The following is a 16,877-nucleotide window of genomic DNA, read 5'->3' as shown; positions in this document are numbered from 1 at the left end:
GAAAAGGAAAATGCTTCCAAGTATGTAATCAACATAATTAAGATGGTATAGGTATTGCTATGTAACCCACTGATTCTTTTGGTTCAAAGTAATTAAAACACCATCCGGTAGTTTAAATACAGAGGTGTATACATTATTTATTGGTGTAGATGTGGAGTAGACTGCCTACACGACAACAGGTTCAGTTGACGCTGGCGTGCCTTCACTTGTAGGTTCTTCCAATGATGAACAATTAGAGCTTTGCTTGTTCTTGCAATTGCTCCTGTTCAAGAAACCATAATTTAGATCAGAAGCGCGCTACCAAGAAAAGGAATACTAGAGTAGGAGAAAGAAACATAAGAAGGCGGTTTTGAGTCAAATTAAATCAAATAAAACTGATCTGCATCCCAATCTGTGTGTGAATTAAGTGCATTGATGCAGAATGAAGTAAAGATTAAAGTGCATCTTTGGAACAACTGAAGTGGCGCTGACCTCTGTCACGAAGAAGGCATGGAAACCGTAAGGAACTCTGTGTGGCAATTCCACAACTGCAACAGGCTCTGATGACATTGTCTTTGCATCAACTACATGAATTGCTGATTTTCTGCATGATTAAAATGCAAGTTTAGATTGCAGTCCTGTCCTCAGAGAAGATTGAACTTCACATACACGTCACTGCATAACTGCTGGTAACACCGGTTTACTCAGCTTCAAAAGCATGAGCAGAGAGAACTATAAAGAAACTAATGATTTGGTTTATAAGGAATAAAGCACTTTGACTTTCCCAAAACTGAGGACACGCCATTATATTAAACAAGAGATAGATGTTGGAAACCGTAAGTCTATAACTTAATTAACAGTGTAAGAGATATTCGGCGGAAAAAAAAAAAAAAGTCAGGGAAATGAATAATACCCAGTGTTCTCGTCATGAACAAAGAGTATTAAGTAGCCATCATCTTCTTCAGAAGTAACGCCAGGAATACGAGGGACAAAAATAGCCTCAGAACCAAATCTGCCAGGTCCCAGGTCATAGAGGCCTTGGACATTTCCTCCAACCTCAATTTGTGTTTTTCCGACCTCTGGTTCAGCATGCAGATCAAACTTGGCTACCCCTGTAACCTTGGCAATGCTGTCCAGTAAGGTTCCGTACACATAACGCTGCTTCCTGATTTCACATAAGTTAGTTGATCAAAATAAGTAAACACGAATGTTACAGTAGCTTTCGAAAATGATGGTAACGGTACCAAATGGCAAAAGCAAAGATAAGGTGCCGTGCCACAATAGAGAGAGAGAGAGAGAGAGAGAGAGAGAGAGCATGATAGCTAAAGGCCCATTTGATAACAATTTCGCTTTTAGTGTTTTTTATTTTATTTTATTTTATTTTATTTTTTTGAGCTAGAGGTAGAGGAGAAATATGTGAGAGAAATTAGGGATATAGAAGAGCGGAAGAAGGATGGCAGGAGAGATGTATAAAGAAAAGTACACAATGAAAACTAAAAATAAAAAAACAAAAACAATTTCAAGACTTTGTTTTTGTTCATTCTTCTTTGTTTCTTCAGCTCCCTCCAACCATCCTTCTTCATCTCTCCTTTCCCTCATATACTTTTCCCATACCTTAAGCACTAAAAGTGAAAACTAAAAACTAAAAGCAAAATGATTATCGAACATGCCCTAAAAGAACATTAGGCAGCTCCCAGGGAAAGGAATATGCATACCTGCCGGTGTAGCTCTCATTCACCCTGGGAAAATCTACAGCCGATTCTGATAGCTTCTTTTGGGATGCTAGACCAGTTTTCAAGTTGAATCTCATCTCGTACCTGCAAATAATTAAAACAGTCAGAAGCACCATCTCTCAAGAAATCAAGTTAGCAACATCTGTCAAAATCTCTTACAGCTCATTTTTGAAGTTTTCAAGCTTTTCTTTGACAGACCCATTGACCATGTCCAAATCAAGATTATCAAGCCGGCATGTGATTAAAACAACTTCGTCCCCCTCCTCCCAAGCATTAGCTACATAAAAGGAGAAAAAAAAATGGCAAGCCTTCAGAATTTAGACAAGAAAAAACTTTAAGCATGGCTTACTCACAAACCATGCAAGATCATAGATATTAATTGTTGAAACAATCGACATTAACTATAAGTTACACATTTGAACAAATATCCTGTCATTAGTTGGTTAAGTTCCGGGACTGAACGGGACTAACACACACAACCATTTCACAGTACATGAACAGACGGGCAACCACTTTGCAGACTGGTGAATCTACAAATTATGATTTGCAGAAATCAACACGGAGTTACAATTGTGCTATATCAACTAATCTTCCAAGTCAGTCAAGTATAAACCAGAATTTCGGCATATTGGTTAATCCAGAAAGGTCCTAAATATTAAAGTAAAATTTACCAAAAAGAATAACAGACGTAATGGTTGATCAGTAATTCTTCAGTAGACAGGAATCGGAGAAGAACAATTCCCTCCTAGTCAGCATTTGATGTGAGTCAGTGATGAAGACAAAATAGAACTTAATCAAAGGGGGCTAAAATAACTTCCGTAAGCCTTGATAAGTTCAGAAGGTCTGAAACTTTAGATAGAGGAATTCAAGGATAATCTGCAACTGGGAGTTAGATCAGTACTACTCTGTGAAACCAAGAAGAAAAACTGAAGCAACAAAAAGATCAATGGAATAGAAAGAAAAATAATAAAAGTTATAGGTAGCTGGTAGGATTTTTGCGGCCTGAATCAGACAGGCGGTATGCATAAGAAAGAGCTGGTAGGCATAAAACTACCAAGAGCATATTGGTTTGAACCCAACTGCAAGTAGCAAGGAAAAAGAACTGCCAAAGCAGCAAGGATACAGAGCTCAATAGATATCACCATAAACAAATTTAAGATTTTCAGAAAAAAGGATTAAAAGTCGCAACATTTTTTAGCAGAAAGTGATCGGGCTCCTCAGACGATAATTCGTAGTAATGCCTCAAAAGAAGGATAAAGCATAGGAACTTATTTAAGAGTGTCTGCTGTGCTTCACCAATTAAATTTTAATAGCATGCAGGTATTTTTAATATATATTTAACTGATTGAAAAACAAATACTTGTTTCAAAGACACTGTTTTCTTGCACTAAGATTGGAAGCAAACACGCTCACCATTATGGAAAATGAAGCAATTTGGAAGCTCGAACCATCTGATTAACGACTCATTCTTTGCATACCGTGGAAGTAAACCAAAGCGAGCTATTTTTGTTTGATCAAATGTGAATATAAACTTTTTTTCCTTCACCATTTCCTGAAAAAATGAAAAATAATAACATGTTCAATTTCATTATAATGTGATTGTTTAATGCTCAATAATTATTGTTAAGTTATCCATTGATCTAAAACTTCAGTGGAATGGAAGTGGATAATGCCACTCAATGTCCGTGAACCATTGCAGACTTATATGTATGAAACCCAAATCCGAGGAACAACACACTCGAACACAGTACCATATTACGTAATGTTGATCTAAAACCAAGAATGCATAGAAAACCAAGAATTGCTCCTCCTTATTTGCCACTCCAACCTCTTTTTCTTTGCCTGTGACTGGTTGGAGAATACTTGGTCGGTAAGTGTCTCATACTTTATGGTAAAATTAACCATTTATATAGCGGGTGTTCTATAACTGGTTGAAAATAATTTCATACCTTTGGTTTGAAGATCAGGGGGAGATCCATGAAAATTGCATAGTTCTCAGTAATTGCAAAATCATGCATCATGACGGGGTCTGCTATTGTTATCGGTATAGGGTCATGCATGAAACCATCCTTCGAAATAACTCTATAAGTGACATATGGCGGTGTATGTGAGTAGCCAAAGGTAAACATCTCACCTGCATTATGTACTTCATAAGTTGACAGGAAAATTTCCTTATAAGGCCGAATAAGTACCTTTTTATGAGAATGTACTTACCAGTGACTGGGTCAACCTTTGGATGAGCAGTGAAGGAATGTGTCAGTCTCTTGTCATAATCCAGCAAGCCAACTGTTTGCAGATCTCCATCTTCCAAAACTTTGAGGACATCTGCATAATGCAAAATAAACAATTCCGTTTACAAACTAGGAATAAACAAGAGTACCAATATGTTTGAGTCGCACAAAGATATACAGGCAACACAAATTGTTCCTATTTCATTGCCAATGCAACATAAGTAATTTCAGTTCCGCTCTAGAAACAGAAAAAAGTACCAATATGTCTTCGTCCCGCAAAAGATATAGGAGGCAATAAAAGGTTGCCATTTCAACCTTTTCTTTTTCTCAACCGCAAAAACCATACATCTATATGGCATCAAAAGAAGTTGTGCAGTCCAAGAACAAGTAATCTTTTCATCCCAATAGATTCTCGAATAGATTGAAATTGAAAAGTAGATGCAAGAAAATGGGTGAGTTCTGCTTACAAGGTTTATCTGCCTCTGAAAGAGCTAGAAGCTTCCCATGGTGATATACGAGAGCCGTGTTACCTGGAAATGCAGAAAACAGTTAGTTACGATCACTGCTTCCTTGGGCAAGTAAAAGGACATGCTTTCCTCATTCGCCAGGATTTCAAGGATAAATTTAAGAACCATGTGCCCAATTTTCACATCTGGACGTGTCCATGCATCTACAGTGTGGTGTAGGGATCATAAGAATTATAATCGTATACAAAGATCAGTGACCAAAGGCATTAAAGCCAATGAGTTGTTGCAGTTCCGACATTAACTTTAAAACAGGATAATGCATGAAAAACTTCTTTCAAAATTGTACGTAAAATAAAAGTTGTTGCAGTTAAAAAACATACTGCGAAGAACACCTTACCTGTCCCATTTCCATAAGACATATCTAATATTTTCAGTTTTGCTCTTAGCATTTGTAAGTTCACCATGAGTAAGCCGAGAAACCCCTTAAGGTCTCCAATCTGGAAATGACACATTGAGGAATGTAAGAATGGAACGTGTATGGCACAAACTTAAAACTAAATTGCAATGACATACCTTCATAAATTTAGCACCTCTAAAATATTCTTCTTGCTTAAGACGTGACGTCCTAATGTAGCGGGAGACATAAGTTGCTTGCCATCTTTGATGCGCATACCATGAACCATACTGCAAAATGTTAACAATTACATGTATAGCGTTACGGTTTTACCTGCTTTGTCCAATTTATATTATCCTAGACACAATTATTGGAACCAAGAAATTGTGTAACTTTTACAATTTAAAAGGCAGGATAGTTGAAAAACTTAATGCTGAGTCGTAAAATAAATCAATGAATGTAGTATCAGAAACGAAGGTGTATAGACAATCAACTAGTACATGCTGAAAAACAGTTGCATATTTCACCAAATGCACCGAGAAACAGTTCTCCGAAAAGAATACCTCATGAAAGCAAGCAAATAATACCTAAACCATACCGATGCAGAACACGACGGAGATAAGGAGAAATTAGGGAGTTCTGAAGCACAATTAGCCACATTTCACAATAGCAAGAAAAAGAAAAGTCTTATACTGAATCCTATAATAGAAAATACTCCTTCAATATTCCCCAGACTGATTCAATCGATTTACAAATTCAGCCAACGACACGAATATTGGAGAGAAGCTATTTAAGCTATTTATGATTTATCTCAATTTTAGCATGGAAATTGAATTCAACAACATAATCACCTTACAAACAAATAGTTCAGAACTTGAATTCAGAATTCGAATAAAGATGTAATAAAAACTGGGGAATCACTCACCCATCTCCATCAAACCTGCAAAGATAGCAATAAAGAACATCAACACAAAACCAGATGACTATTCTCTGAAACATTATTTCCAAAATGTAACAGAGACCCAAAAAGGGAGATGGAAAATAGACATACCAGTGATATCCAGCAACTGGTGCAAACTTTGGGTTGGGCCCCACCCTGACAAACTCTCCATTCAAGCACTCCTGCAATTCATATATGGCATAGAACATGACAATTGGCAATTTTGAGAGAGAGAGAGAGAGAGAGAGAGAGAGAGAGTTACAGGAAGATGGCCGATGACGGGGAGGTTGGTGGTGGGAGGAGTTTCATCAACCACCGGAGCAAAGTTGCCGGCGAGGTAGTGGTGAGGCTGAGAAGAGTCGTACATCCACTTCACAATCAGCTTCTCTATCAAGTCCACAACTTTTGAAGCATAACCCTTGTTGGGTTTTGGGTTGGGGATCACTGTGCCGCTGCCCTTGAGCTGCTGCTTCTCGTCGCTAACCTCGACATCCACCATTGCTGTCTGGTTTCTGGTCCTTGGTCGGAGTTTGTGGGTGAGTCAGTCTGTGTGGTGGAAACAGAAATGAAGCAAATAATGAAGTGGTAGGGGGATTTTTCATCGCATGTTGTTGTCATATTTCGATTGGAGGAATTTTTTTTGGCAGTGGCAGTGCCACGTTTAACGTTTTGTTGTGGAATGTGGGAAAAAACCAACATTGCAGAGTCTGAGATAACTTAGTAATAATCAGTTAGTATCTTCGTGTCCTCAAACTCTAATGATGCTGCCGCTACAAGACAGTACAATAGTAAAATGTGGCAGCTAATCGAGTTCGCGTGAGAGATCCGAACATAAGCTTTCTCACTTTTATTGAGTGACGTCAACTTTTTATTTATATATATGAGAAATGCTAAGGTGACTTTCTCAAAAACGGACTCTTCCTGAACTCTCCACGACACAATTTTCTTATCAACATTGTAAAATATTATGCTAAAAACATATGGTGGTGGAGAATCCACGGAGAGATTCACTTTGAAAAATCCCCTTAGCATTTTTCTATATATGTGTATATGTATTCTGTTGTGCCCAAAATTCATCAGCCCACCGTCGGACAAAAGAAAAAAAAAATTCATCAGCCTGGAGTGTGCTCTAAAATGAATTATATGGTACGGGTTTACTGTTATTGTGACGTCACGTGCTATGAGATAAAGATACGTAATGCATTAAAAATTATAGATTAAAAGGATATCACTCTTGAACAGGTTTTTGAGACACCAAAGAATTTGAGAAAAGCTCTCGAATTTGATTAATGATATGGTAAGATTAATAAAATACAACACTAAATGTTGTTTGAATAATCTTAACAAATCCTAGCTCTAAACATGGAAGGAATTAAACAAATAACAAATTATAAAAAAAAAAAAAATCCTAAAATATTAAAATGTCGCTTGATCTAAACATTGAAACTCGGCCAAACTACGTATACAACAAGTCTTGTAAATCTTGTCATATTCTTCGAATTCATATGTAATGGTCCAAAAATTGACACGTTAAACGAAAGTTACATTAATCTAAACAATTTAAAAAGTCCAAAGCATCCACTCTCGGGATACGCTAGCAGCAAATAATCTTTTAACTCTTGAATCACCATTTCTCCAATCACTTTTCCTGATTAAATGCCACTTTATTCTTTTAATTTTTCCGAACCTAAAATAACATCAATTCTATCATCCGTCAATATCTGTCATTTTTTTGTACACATATTTTTATTTTATTGATACGAAATATCACGTAACGGTGTACTGATGTTATATAAGTTGTTTTCCTTTTGCTCAACAGCTCAAGTATCCATGACTAAACCCTCACATAAGCCTGTTAACTTGAGAAGAAAAGTTAAAACTTTAACGTAAAACATTAGGAAAACCCAACGTACGAACCAATGCTTCTCCAAACATTCCCAAGTCGTCAGCCACCCCATCCCGCCGATAGCAAGCAATTTTTCTTGTTGCCGGAAAAACCTCCTCTCTCTCATTCCTTTCATTCTTTTAGACCAAATTCAGATCTAAGAAACCACGAACTTACTTGCATCCATGGACGTCATTAATTATCGGATCAATATCTTGTTAGTACTTTCAAGTTTGAGCTTGTCTTTGGTTCATCCAGGAAATTGTATCTTTAAGACTTTTCCATAGTTCGTTTATTGAATTCTTCCGTTTCTAACAAATAAATATTTGGAATATCTAAATCTTGTCCAGCCACGAAGAACATGTTCTTCAGCCACTGTCGCAAAATGAAAGTTCTTCACATGAATCTTCATCTAATTCACAATATCAGCCAGCTGCTTGATGGAAATATGAATTGAAAAGATCCATACCAATGAAATTAATCTACTTAGGTATGCATGTGGCAGATTGCTTAGGGCTTCTCTCTTTAATCCACTGTGTTTTGGGTTCCAACCTCGCCCTTTCCATTAATCTAAATTAGAATAAAATGTCGTTGTAATAAAAAAAATGTATACATAGACATGCAGAAGAGAGAAAATTATAAAATTATGACAAGGGTATTATGATGATCATAAGCAAATGCCCTTACTAATGGAGGAGAGAGAGTTCGAAACTAATACAATAATTTAGAAAGAAGAGAGTTTCGAAACCGAAATGCATGAGTAGAAACCCAACACCCCTTCTACTAGTATATTGGACCAAATACATAAGCAAATGCAGTTAGTGACATAAGAGAACTTTGCGGCCTTTTATGTGGATAAGAGACAAAGCCTTGTTCGAATGGCAAGTAACGCCATATTTTACCAATTTTTTTCACTCCAAAACCAAACGAACCTCCCCATCCCTCTATTTGTACCCAAACACACCACGCCAATTATTAGGTGATGCCAATTACAAGTACTCATACTTGTTCTTCACCCCCACAACTCTTACTTGTACTTCATCCCACAAACCTAAATACACGCAAATCCCACATCTCTTAGACTCTTACCACCACAACCCATGCATCTTACTTGCTCTCCTTTCCTGTTTTCTTACCCAAACTCCTAATTAACCTAATTGCCTCCTAACTTCCCTAACTTTCTTTACTCTTTGCCTCTCCTCTCCTCTCTCTTTGACATCATGCTTATGCTTTAGTGCTTATGCCCATAATCATATTCATTGGGGTCTTGGACAACATGATGTATTAGTGATGTTGGTGGAAATTAAAGTTCGAGAAATTATCAAGGGGAGAATGACACGTGCAATTAACAACCTTCATATTTAATCTAGGATGCTTTTCTCATGAAGAGATTTTTCAGTGTGCTCGAAATATTAACACTTACGTCATATGTCATTATACAAGTCGAGGAACACTAACAAAAAAAAAAGAAAAAAAAAACTTCCTTTGACTTGCATAATAACATATAATGTATTACCCTGTATTCCAGCACATTAAAAAATCTATCCTCGTCGTGAATGGTATGTTTTCATAACGTTTTCTAGTAAATGATCACTATCGCATTTCATTTGACTCATTTCTTTTGGTGACAATATTATTATATTTTAAAAGCCTTGTTGGATGGCAACTACCGCCATATTTCCACGATGGTCATGTATAAATGGCACAACGTATCAGCACAAATTAAAAATTATTTATACAATTCAAATGATTCAGACTTGAAAAAAAATAATAACTGGTTAGAATTTGGAGTCAAATCCAGTTTCATATGGACAATGAGAGTTCCAATATAAATATAGGTTTTGGGGAAGAAAAGGAGAATAAGAAGATTGAGTGCGTTCTAAGATGGGTGCTATTATGACTGAATTTCAGGAAGGCTGAATGTGACTTCATTCGGTCCAAAGTGAGATTAATTAATTAATATTAGATGACTTTTATAATTTGGTTAAATTGTAGGACCAAGAGGAAACAGAAGAGGAGGAAAGGAAAAAAACAACAGAGAGAGTATGGAAGGAATAGATCAAAGATTGAAGAAAGAAGGGATTAAATAATTTAATAGTGTCGAAATCTTAAAGCTTTTTAGCTAAAATGGTCACTGAGATTTATATAACACATCATTTTGGTCCTTGAAATTTGAAATCAATAGAAATGATCAATGAGATTGTCCACTATCAATCATTTTGGTCATTCTGTGCAAAATTATGTTAAGTAAGGATCAAAATGATAAATATAACCTCAATTTAATAAACAATAGGCCAAAATGATTTGACAAAAATTAAGAGTATTTTGGTTATTTTATTCTTATTTAATGGAAGTTTTTCACAAAATGACCAAAATGATTGATGGTAGACAATCTCAAGAACCAATTCTATTGATTTCAAATTTTAAGGACCAAAGTGAAGAGTTATGCAAATTTCATGAATCATTTTGACTAAAAAAACCAAATCTTAAATAGTGCGTAGCCTCCTCCCCTCCCCTCCATTTGCTTCGACCATAATGGTGGTGATGAAGAGATTTGCGCACAACGTATGGGAAAATGGTTTGAAAACATTTTCAAAGGCTTGCCAAAGCTCTTAATTCAGATGAATTTCATAATTTCTTTGAATGCCAATGCTGCAGTTTTGGCACTCAAAGTGGGAGCTGAATTAGATTTCCAAGTCAATATATATCATAATTTAGTTGAATGTCAACGGAGTTCCAAAACAGGCAAATATAGTAGTGGATCAACACCTGTTAGCATAATTCAACAATGGGAAATGCCAGATTATACCTAACGCAGCTATCAACGGAAGATCACTATAACTTCCTGTCGTTTACACGTTGGCGGCTTCGGTTTTTATCCAATTTTTCTTTCTGATAATCATGGTTTTTATTAATTTTACTAGCATTTGCCTACACACTTTTGGTGTATGAACATATTCTTTTAGAAAATGAGAAGAATAGAGGGAGAGAGAGAACTTGGGGGAGTGGGAAGTTTTTGGTTATGGTTTTTTTTTTTTTTTTTTTTTTTTAATATTAGAGGTTTTTAACATCACCTATAGGTGAGGCTACCAAAACAGTAAAATTGGACCTGTAAATTATTGCCTATCATTTTTTTTGTGTGATAGAAGATTAATTTGTCTTTTCACACTCTTTTAGTTGACAAAGAAAGTTTTATTAATTAGTAAAAATTAATTAGTTATGATTTGTAATCAGTTATTTCTATTCGGACCGCTTTGTTTGGAATTAGTTTGGAAAGCCATATATTTTCCACATTTGTTTTGGAAGTTTACTACTGATTATCGATCGTGGAAGTTTACTAGTCTATGATTTACACATTTAGAATGTATCTCAAACTCTTAAATGGGTTCGAGTAATTTCTTATTTGGGTTTTCATTACCTAATCTTTAAATGGTGTATATTGGTTTTACGGAAACTTTTTAATTGTAGGATTTATATTCCCAAATATATGTTGGTATTTAAGGAGATTTGTTTGGTGAATTGGGAACATCATCACGTAGTGTTATGATTCCATTCAAATGGTAAATTAGGATGTATTCAATTGGGAATTTGAGAGATTTTAATGAATTTATAAGTCCAAGGATTTTGATAGAGTTTAATTGATTTCTAAAGAGTCTATGTAAAACTTTGAATGAATTCCCTCAAAGGAGAGTTGAGATTTAAGAATGCTTAAAATACACAATGAATTTTCTCGAATTCCCCAACTGTTTAAAATCTTTAAAAATCAATTTGTAATTGAATATACCTGAAATATTATAAATTCTTTTAAAATCCTGATTGAATACCCTTAGTTAACCTAAAAGAACAACGGAATTGAATACGGAATTTATTATTTTTAAACTCTCAATCATAGAAATTAAGAAATGACACCTATTTACATGGAATTTGAACTTGGGATTTGGAGGTCCCAAATTCCAAGTTTTTTTTCCACGCTGGAATTCTAAAATTTCTAGTTTATGAATCTAAACAAGAGAATTGGTGCTTGTCAATTTATAAATTCTGACTTTTACCAAAATTCCATGTTTATTTCCCTCATCCAAACATAGTGTTAAACTTAGAAAATTATTTAAAATTATAATTGAATACTCCTGAATTTATAAAAAAAATAATAAATAAAATCTTTCAAAATCTCAATTGAATATAAAATACATAAAAATTTCTCGCGTGTTGGTAAACCAGCACCGGTAACCAAACTAAACTCGGCCATTCCATTCATATTTCGTCATATATATGTTTCTTTAGTGGATAGAAAACTAATTGTATGAAACCAGAGTCGGCTACCTGCCAACTAAATCCTTTCGTCTCAACCTCCTGCTGCTCAATCTCCATACCTCTCTGACTCGTGAAGATTCTCTCTAAGTCTCAGCCGTCATTGCTTCTAATTCTCAAAGTGCCTACCTTTCTCTCTCTCTCTCTCTCTCTAGAAAGCTTTGACTACGCTTCTATAAATATGCATTAGGCCTTCACGATTACATCCCACATATATATCATCCAAACGTCTGTCTTGAACATCTGGAATTGTGGACATGCAATTGTGTCTGTGTCAAAAAGTGAAAGTTACAATGTTTTCACAAAACCAGTTTCTCTCAGTACTTCTCATAATATTAGCCTCATTTCCCTTCTCTTTTAGTAGTGACCTAGGGAACCCACTAGTTGTACTTGATCTTCATCGTCACCATCGAACAAGAAGGCTTCAATCAACTTCAGCAGAGAATGTTACTGTAAATGTGGATCATTTTGGAGCAAAAGGAGATGGAGGGGATGATACCCAGGTAACCCAGTTGTACGAGGAAAGCCGTAGTCGTAATAACCCTCGAGCTCTTCTCAAGAAGATTATTTCTTTATTTTCTTCTTTTAATGACGCTATTCGATCACATTGTTGATGATATCTCTAACAACTAACATGCATGAGAGTTTAATCATGAGTAGAATGAGGGTTCTTAACTGGTTGTGGTTTGATAATTATAATTGTACGTGTTTTATACAGGCATTTATGAACGCCTGGGAGAAGGCTTGTTCTTCTAAAAGAGGTGTTGAGCTTGTGGTTCCTAAGAATAGGGTCTATCATCTGAAGCCAATGAATTTCTCCGGCCCTTGCCAATCTGATGTCACGCTCAAGGTGAGTCACATATACCATATTAAATGCACATACATAACATGCAAACTGTATAACTGTATATCCATCTACAATCGACCTAATATACTTGTTTGGGTAGAATCATATAGTTGAATGGTGGGGATGAATATAAAATATAAATACTAGTATAAAGAGTATATATGTACTATACGTTTCGTAGGCCAAAACTCAGAGAGAGAAAAGAGAGATGGACGAAAAGAGAGAGGAAGAAAGGTTAGAGGATTTTAGAGAGAGTTACTTGCTTCCTAGGTAATATAATTACAATATAAACAATTGTGCGCGGCATAGTGAATACGTAACATTACTTGTATATTTTACTATTTAGATTTTATATAAAAAAAAAAAACGTATCTGCTCTTATTAATTGGATTCATTTTACTAGATCTATGGAACCATCAAAGCCTCTACCAAACGATCAGATTATACGGACTTACGGCATTGGATTTTGTTTACAAATTTGACTAACTTCAGAGTTGAAGGTGGTGGCACCATCAATGGCAATGGAAGGAAATGGTGGCTAAACTCATGCAAAGTTAACGAATCCCTTGTAAGTTATGCCATTACTAATGGAATTACTTGTTGTGCATGACTTAGAAACCCTTTTGGTAACTATTTGCTCTTATTCAATTGTTCATAATCATTTTAGTTTTTATATTTTAAAAAATTAAAATTTATTTGTTAACGATTTTTTTATTTTAAGATTCAAAAAATTGAAAATTGAAAACAAAAATCAAGCCAAATTTTAAAACCTAAAAATAAATTCAATCATCTTTAAAAGTCCTTATTATAAAATCACGATACATAAATATCTTTTTTGCAACAAATAATAAAATATAAGATATTTTAGTTGTTAAACTGTTTGTAATTGGTAAAAGTATTACGAATTGCCTATTTGTTTGCTAAAGTTAATTCTAAATGACAATTGTGTTAGTTAATTTTTTTAATAAACTTGTCAAAAATCTTTTTTTTTTTTTTTTTTAATTTAAACTTTGAATACCCATTTCTATATGCAAAGACTAACAATATTTTGTTTTCTTTTGTGGAACCTTCCATTATCTTACAGCCTTGCACGCTCGCACCAAATGTAAGTTTTTGGGACCTATTTATTTCCAAGTACTAATGATTATATCAAACAAAGATTACATTTCAAGAAGAGAAACACTCTTAGGGTATTGAATTTTCGTTTCCATTAATTAAATACTGAAATCTGTATCGCTGTCTTCTTTTTCTTTTCCTTTCTTGTTCTTGTTCATGAAAGGCCGTGACTTTCTTCGGGTGCAACACTTTGGAAGTAGACAATGTGAGGTTCCGAAATGCCCAGAGAATGCATCTATCTTTTCAGTCGTGTGTGAATGTAAAAGCTTCGAATCTTATAGTGACCGCACCAGGCGATAGCCCAAACACAGATGGAATCCATGTCACAGCAACACAAAATATTCGGATAAGCAATGTCCTCATTAGAACAGGTATATTTAAACTCTTATTTTACTAGACTGTCAATTTACACTATAACTAGTAAAGTGACCTCTTATTTGAATGTGTCTTTGAATTAGTAATCTAATCTAAGCATGGACGGAGGCAACATATGCTTACTGGGGACAATGGCCCCTACTCAACTCTTTTTACCATAAAAAAATACTCTAAGTACAAGTATAAATTATCTGTATACACATAAATTATCAGTCAAAACACTCAACTTAAAATACCCTCTCGCATTTATACTTTTCTTACTCTCTCTCCATTTCGTGCCATGTAATTTTCCATTAACTAATGGTTACAATTTTACTGTTCTAAACACCAGATACCCAAAATCATATTGCTGGACAATAAGTTGATAGTATGGTATCAAAATATTAATTTAATTTCATCATTCAAAGTTTGCCTCACTAAAAAATAATTCTGGCTCCGTTCATGCTGTTAATTTACACTATAAATGGTAAAGTAACCTCTCCTTTGAATATGTCTTCTAATTCGGTAGTCTAAATTAAGTCCAACAAAAAAAATTAGTTAAGGATGTTCTAATAACGTAATATCTCAAACTGTTATAAAGCACCAATTATAAATTTTGAAAGAAATATTAATCCACCAAAACTAATATTACTTATGTTTTCTTTTATGTTATTAATGAATTGAAGGTGATGACTGTATTTCGATAGTAAGTGGGTCAAAAAATGTTCGAGCTGATGATATAACCTGCGGACCAGGTCATGGAATTAGGTAATATTCCATCAGATACATTAAACATGATATTAATTTTTCGATTATCTTGTACAAAATAATTTCATACTTATTCTGGTGATGTCATATTGCAGCATTGGAAGCTTAGGAGCTGGAAATTCACAAGCAGAGGTTTCAGATGTGGTGGTTTCTAAAGCCAAAATTATTGGCACCACTAACGGATTAAGAATAAAGACTTGGCAGGTAAGACTTAATTTTCAACCATATATGTGTAAGACCGGGAATGCAGACACACATTACACATACAATGCAGTCAATTAACTTTTTGACACAGAAAAGGGTTTTCGTTTTATTTCATGTACATGTGTATAAATCAAATGACACATATTGGTCAATTTGTTTGATAAATAGGGCGGGTCTGGGTATGCAACAAACATCAGATTCAAAAATGTTATGATGGCCAATGTGAGCAATCCAATTATCATCGACCAATACTATTGCGATCAGGATTCACCATGCCAAGAACAGGTAATGCACGGTCTAATTTTACATTTTATCCACAAGATTCTATTAAACTATCTAACAGTAAAACATAATTTGTAAGTTATTGTATGGTGGAAAAGTTAGGTTAAAATATCATCATTCACTCAAGACATACATAAATATTACGACGAAATGCATTTTGAGAAGTGTTAAATGACTTTTTTTTTACGTACTAATAATAACGCCTGTAGTAGTACACATTGTAATAGCAATCATTTTGTGCAGGCTTCAGCTGTGAAAATAAGCAATGTGGTATATGAGAATGTGAAAGGCACAAGTGCTTCAAAAGTGGCAGTGAAATTTGACTGCAGCAAGAGTTTCGGATGTCAAGACATTTTGTTAAAAGACGTAAACCTAAGATCTTTAGCCAATGAAATTGCCCAAGCTTCGTGTGAGCATGTCGATTTAAGCCATAGAGGAACGGTTTCTCCAAAATGCTCTTCGTTAATTTAATGAGTAAATTATAAAATTGGTTCATGAACTTTCACCATATATAGTTTAGACTTCGTCTTTAAGAATGTGAAAAATTGGTCCTTCCATCCGAAATATGGTGAAAATTCAGGGATTAATTTTATAATTTACACTTAGTTTAATTGATGTTGTGGGGAGGTGGGGATTTGCATTTGTCTTTATTTGCACAGTTATTATAGTATTGCCAGAATTGAAACAAATTTATTGTAGGCTTACTTGTAATTAGTAATGAAAAATAAAGTTATCCCATTCAAGGTGAGGATCCCAACGTGTTCTCGTTATCTAATTACAACAACGAGAAATAGACTAATACGGTGTTGCTAAAGAATAATTTGTGATGACTAAATCAATTGCTGAAAAGATAACAATTGCGAAATCCACCCTAAAGGTTCGTTAGACCTCACATGTTGGGAAACAGTTGTGAAATTTGTGATGACTAAATCAACTGCTGAAAAGATAATAGTTGAGAAATCCACCCTGCCAATTGACGTAATAGAAAACCACACCCAACGCATATTGATGCAAAATCCGCTTGGTACCCAGTGTTTTATAACCTGGATTTCTTATCACAAGGCACTGTTGTTCACGATGTGAGAAACCCGAGCCATATTGCTATTGGAATAGTTGAGGGGTAATGTCAACGTGTTGCAAGAGTTATACGAAAAATGGTTCAAGCTGATAGAATTAACGTCCTACGTGATTACAAGGCTGTTGTGTTGGGCAAAATTGCAGTTAATTCAATTATTGACATGAAATACAGCATGTTGACAATGATATCGGAACTGTTTGAGTTAGTTCATACCAACTTTGAAGATGTGCAAGAGGTCATTAGAATGAACAGGAGGGTTGGACCTCACATTGATTTGAATCTCGGAATTGG

At 34.9% G+C, this 16,877-nt stretch overlaps 2 protein-coding genes across 2 annotated transcripts; one reads left to right on the top strand and one right to left on the bottom strand.

Moving 5' to 3' along the window:
* Positions 1–25: 25 nt before the first annotated feature.
* LOC103945885 (carotenoid 9,10(9',10')-cleavage dioxygenase 1) lies at positions 26–6,258 on the bottom strand. Its single transcript, XM_018647118.2, is given in 15 exon segments — positions 26–262; positions 472–583; positions 893–1,144; positions 1,695–1,796; positions 1,872–1,989; positions 3,126–3,264; positions 3,662–3,846; positions 3,927–4,037; positions 4,411–4,473; positions 4,808–4,907; positions 4,984–5,060; positions 5,063–5,094; positions 5,730–5,744; positions 5,856–5,926; positions 6,007–6,258. Coding segments are annotated over 15 exon segments (1,644 nt in total). The 5' UTR covers positions 6,244–6,258; the 3' UTR covers positions 26–232.
* Positions 6,259–12,194: 5,936 nt separating this feature from the next.
* LOC103945932 (polygalacturonase) lies at positions 12,195–16,133 on the top strand. Its single transcript, XM_009356531.3, has 9 exons — positions 12,195–12,440; positions 12,656–12,787; positions 13,188–13,352; positions 13,869–13,889; positions 14,064–14,271; positions 14,941–15,022; positions 15,118–15,226; positions 15,395–15,511; positions 15,752–16,133. Exons 1-9 carry the CDS (start codon positions 12,195–12,197, stop codon positions 15,977–15,979), a joined length of 1,308 nt encoding a protein of 435 aa, XP_009354806.3. The 3' UTR covers positions 15,980–16,133.
* The last annotated feature ends 744 nt before the right edge of the window (positions 16,134–16,877 follow it).

Source organism: the organism of the source record quoted next, unplaced genomic scaffold (genome assembly GCF_019419815.1).
Source record: "Pyrus x bretschneideri cultivar Hongxiangsu unplaced genomic scaffold, Pyrus_bretschneideri_v1 Contig24, whole genome shotgun sequence".
In the NCBI taxonomy this organism is placed as follows: Eukaryota; Viridiplantae; Streptophyta; class Magnoliopsida; order Rosales; family Rosaceae; genus Pyrus; species Pyrus x bretschneideri.
The sequence above is the reverse complement of the archived record's forward strand: the minus strand, read 5'-3'. Positions and strand labels throughout refer to the sequence as shown.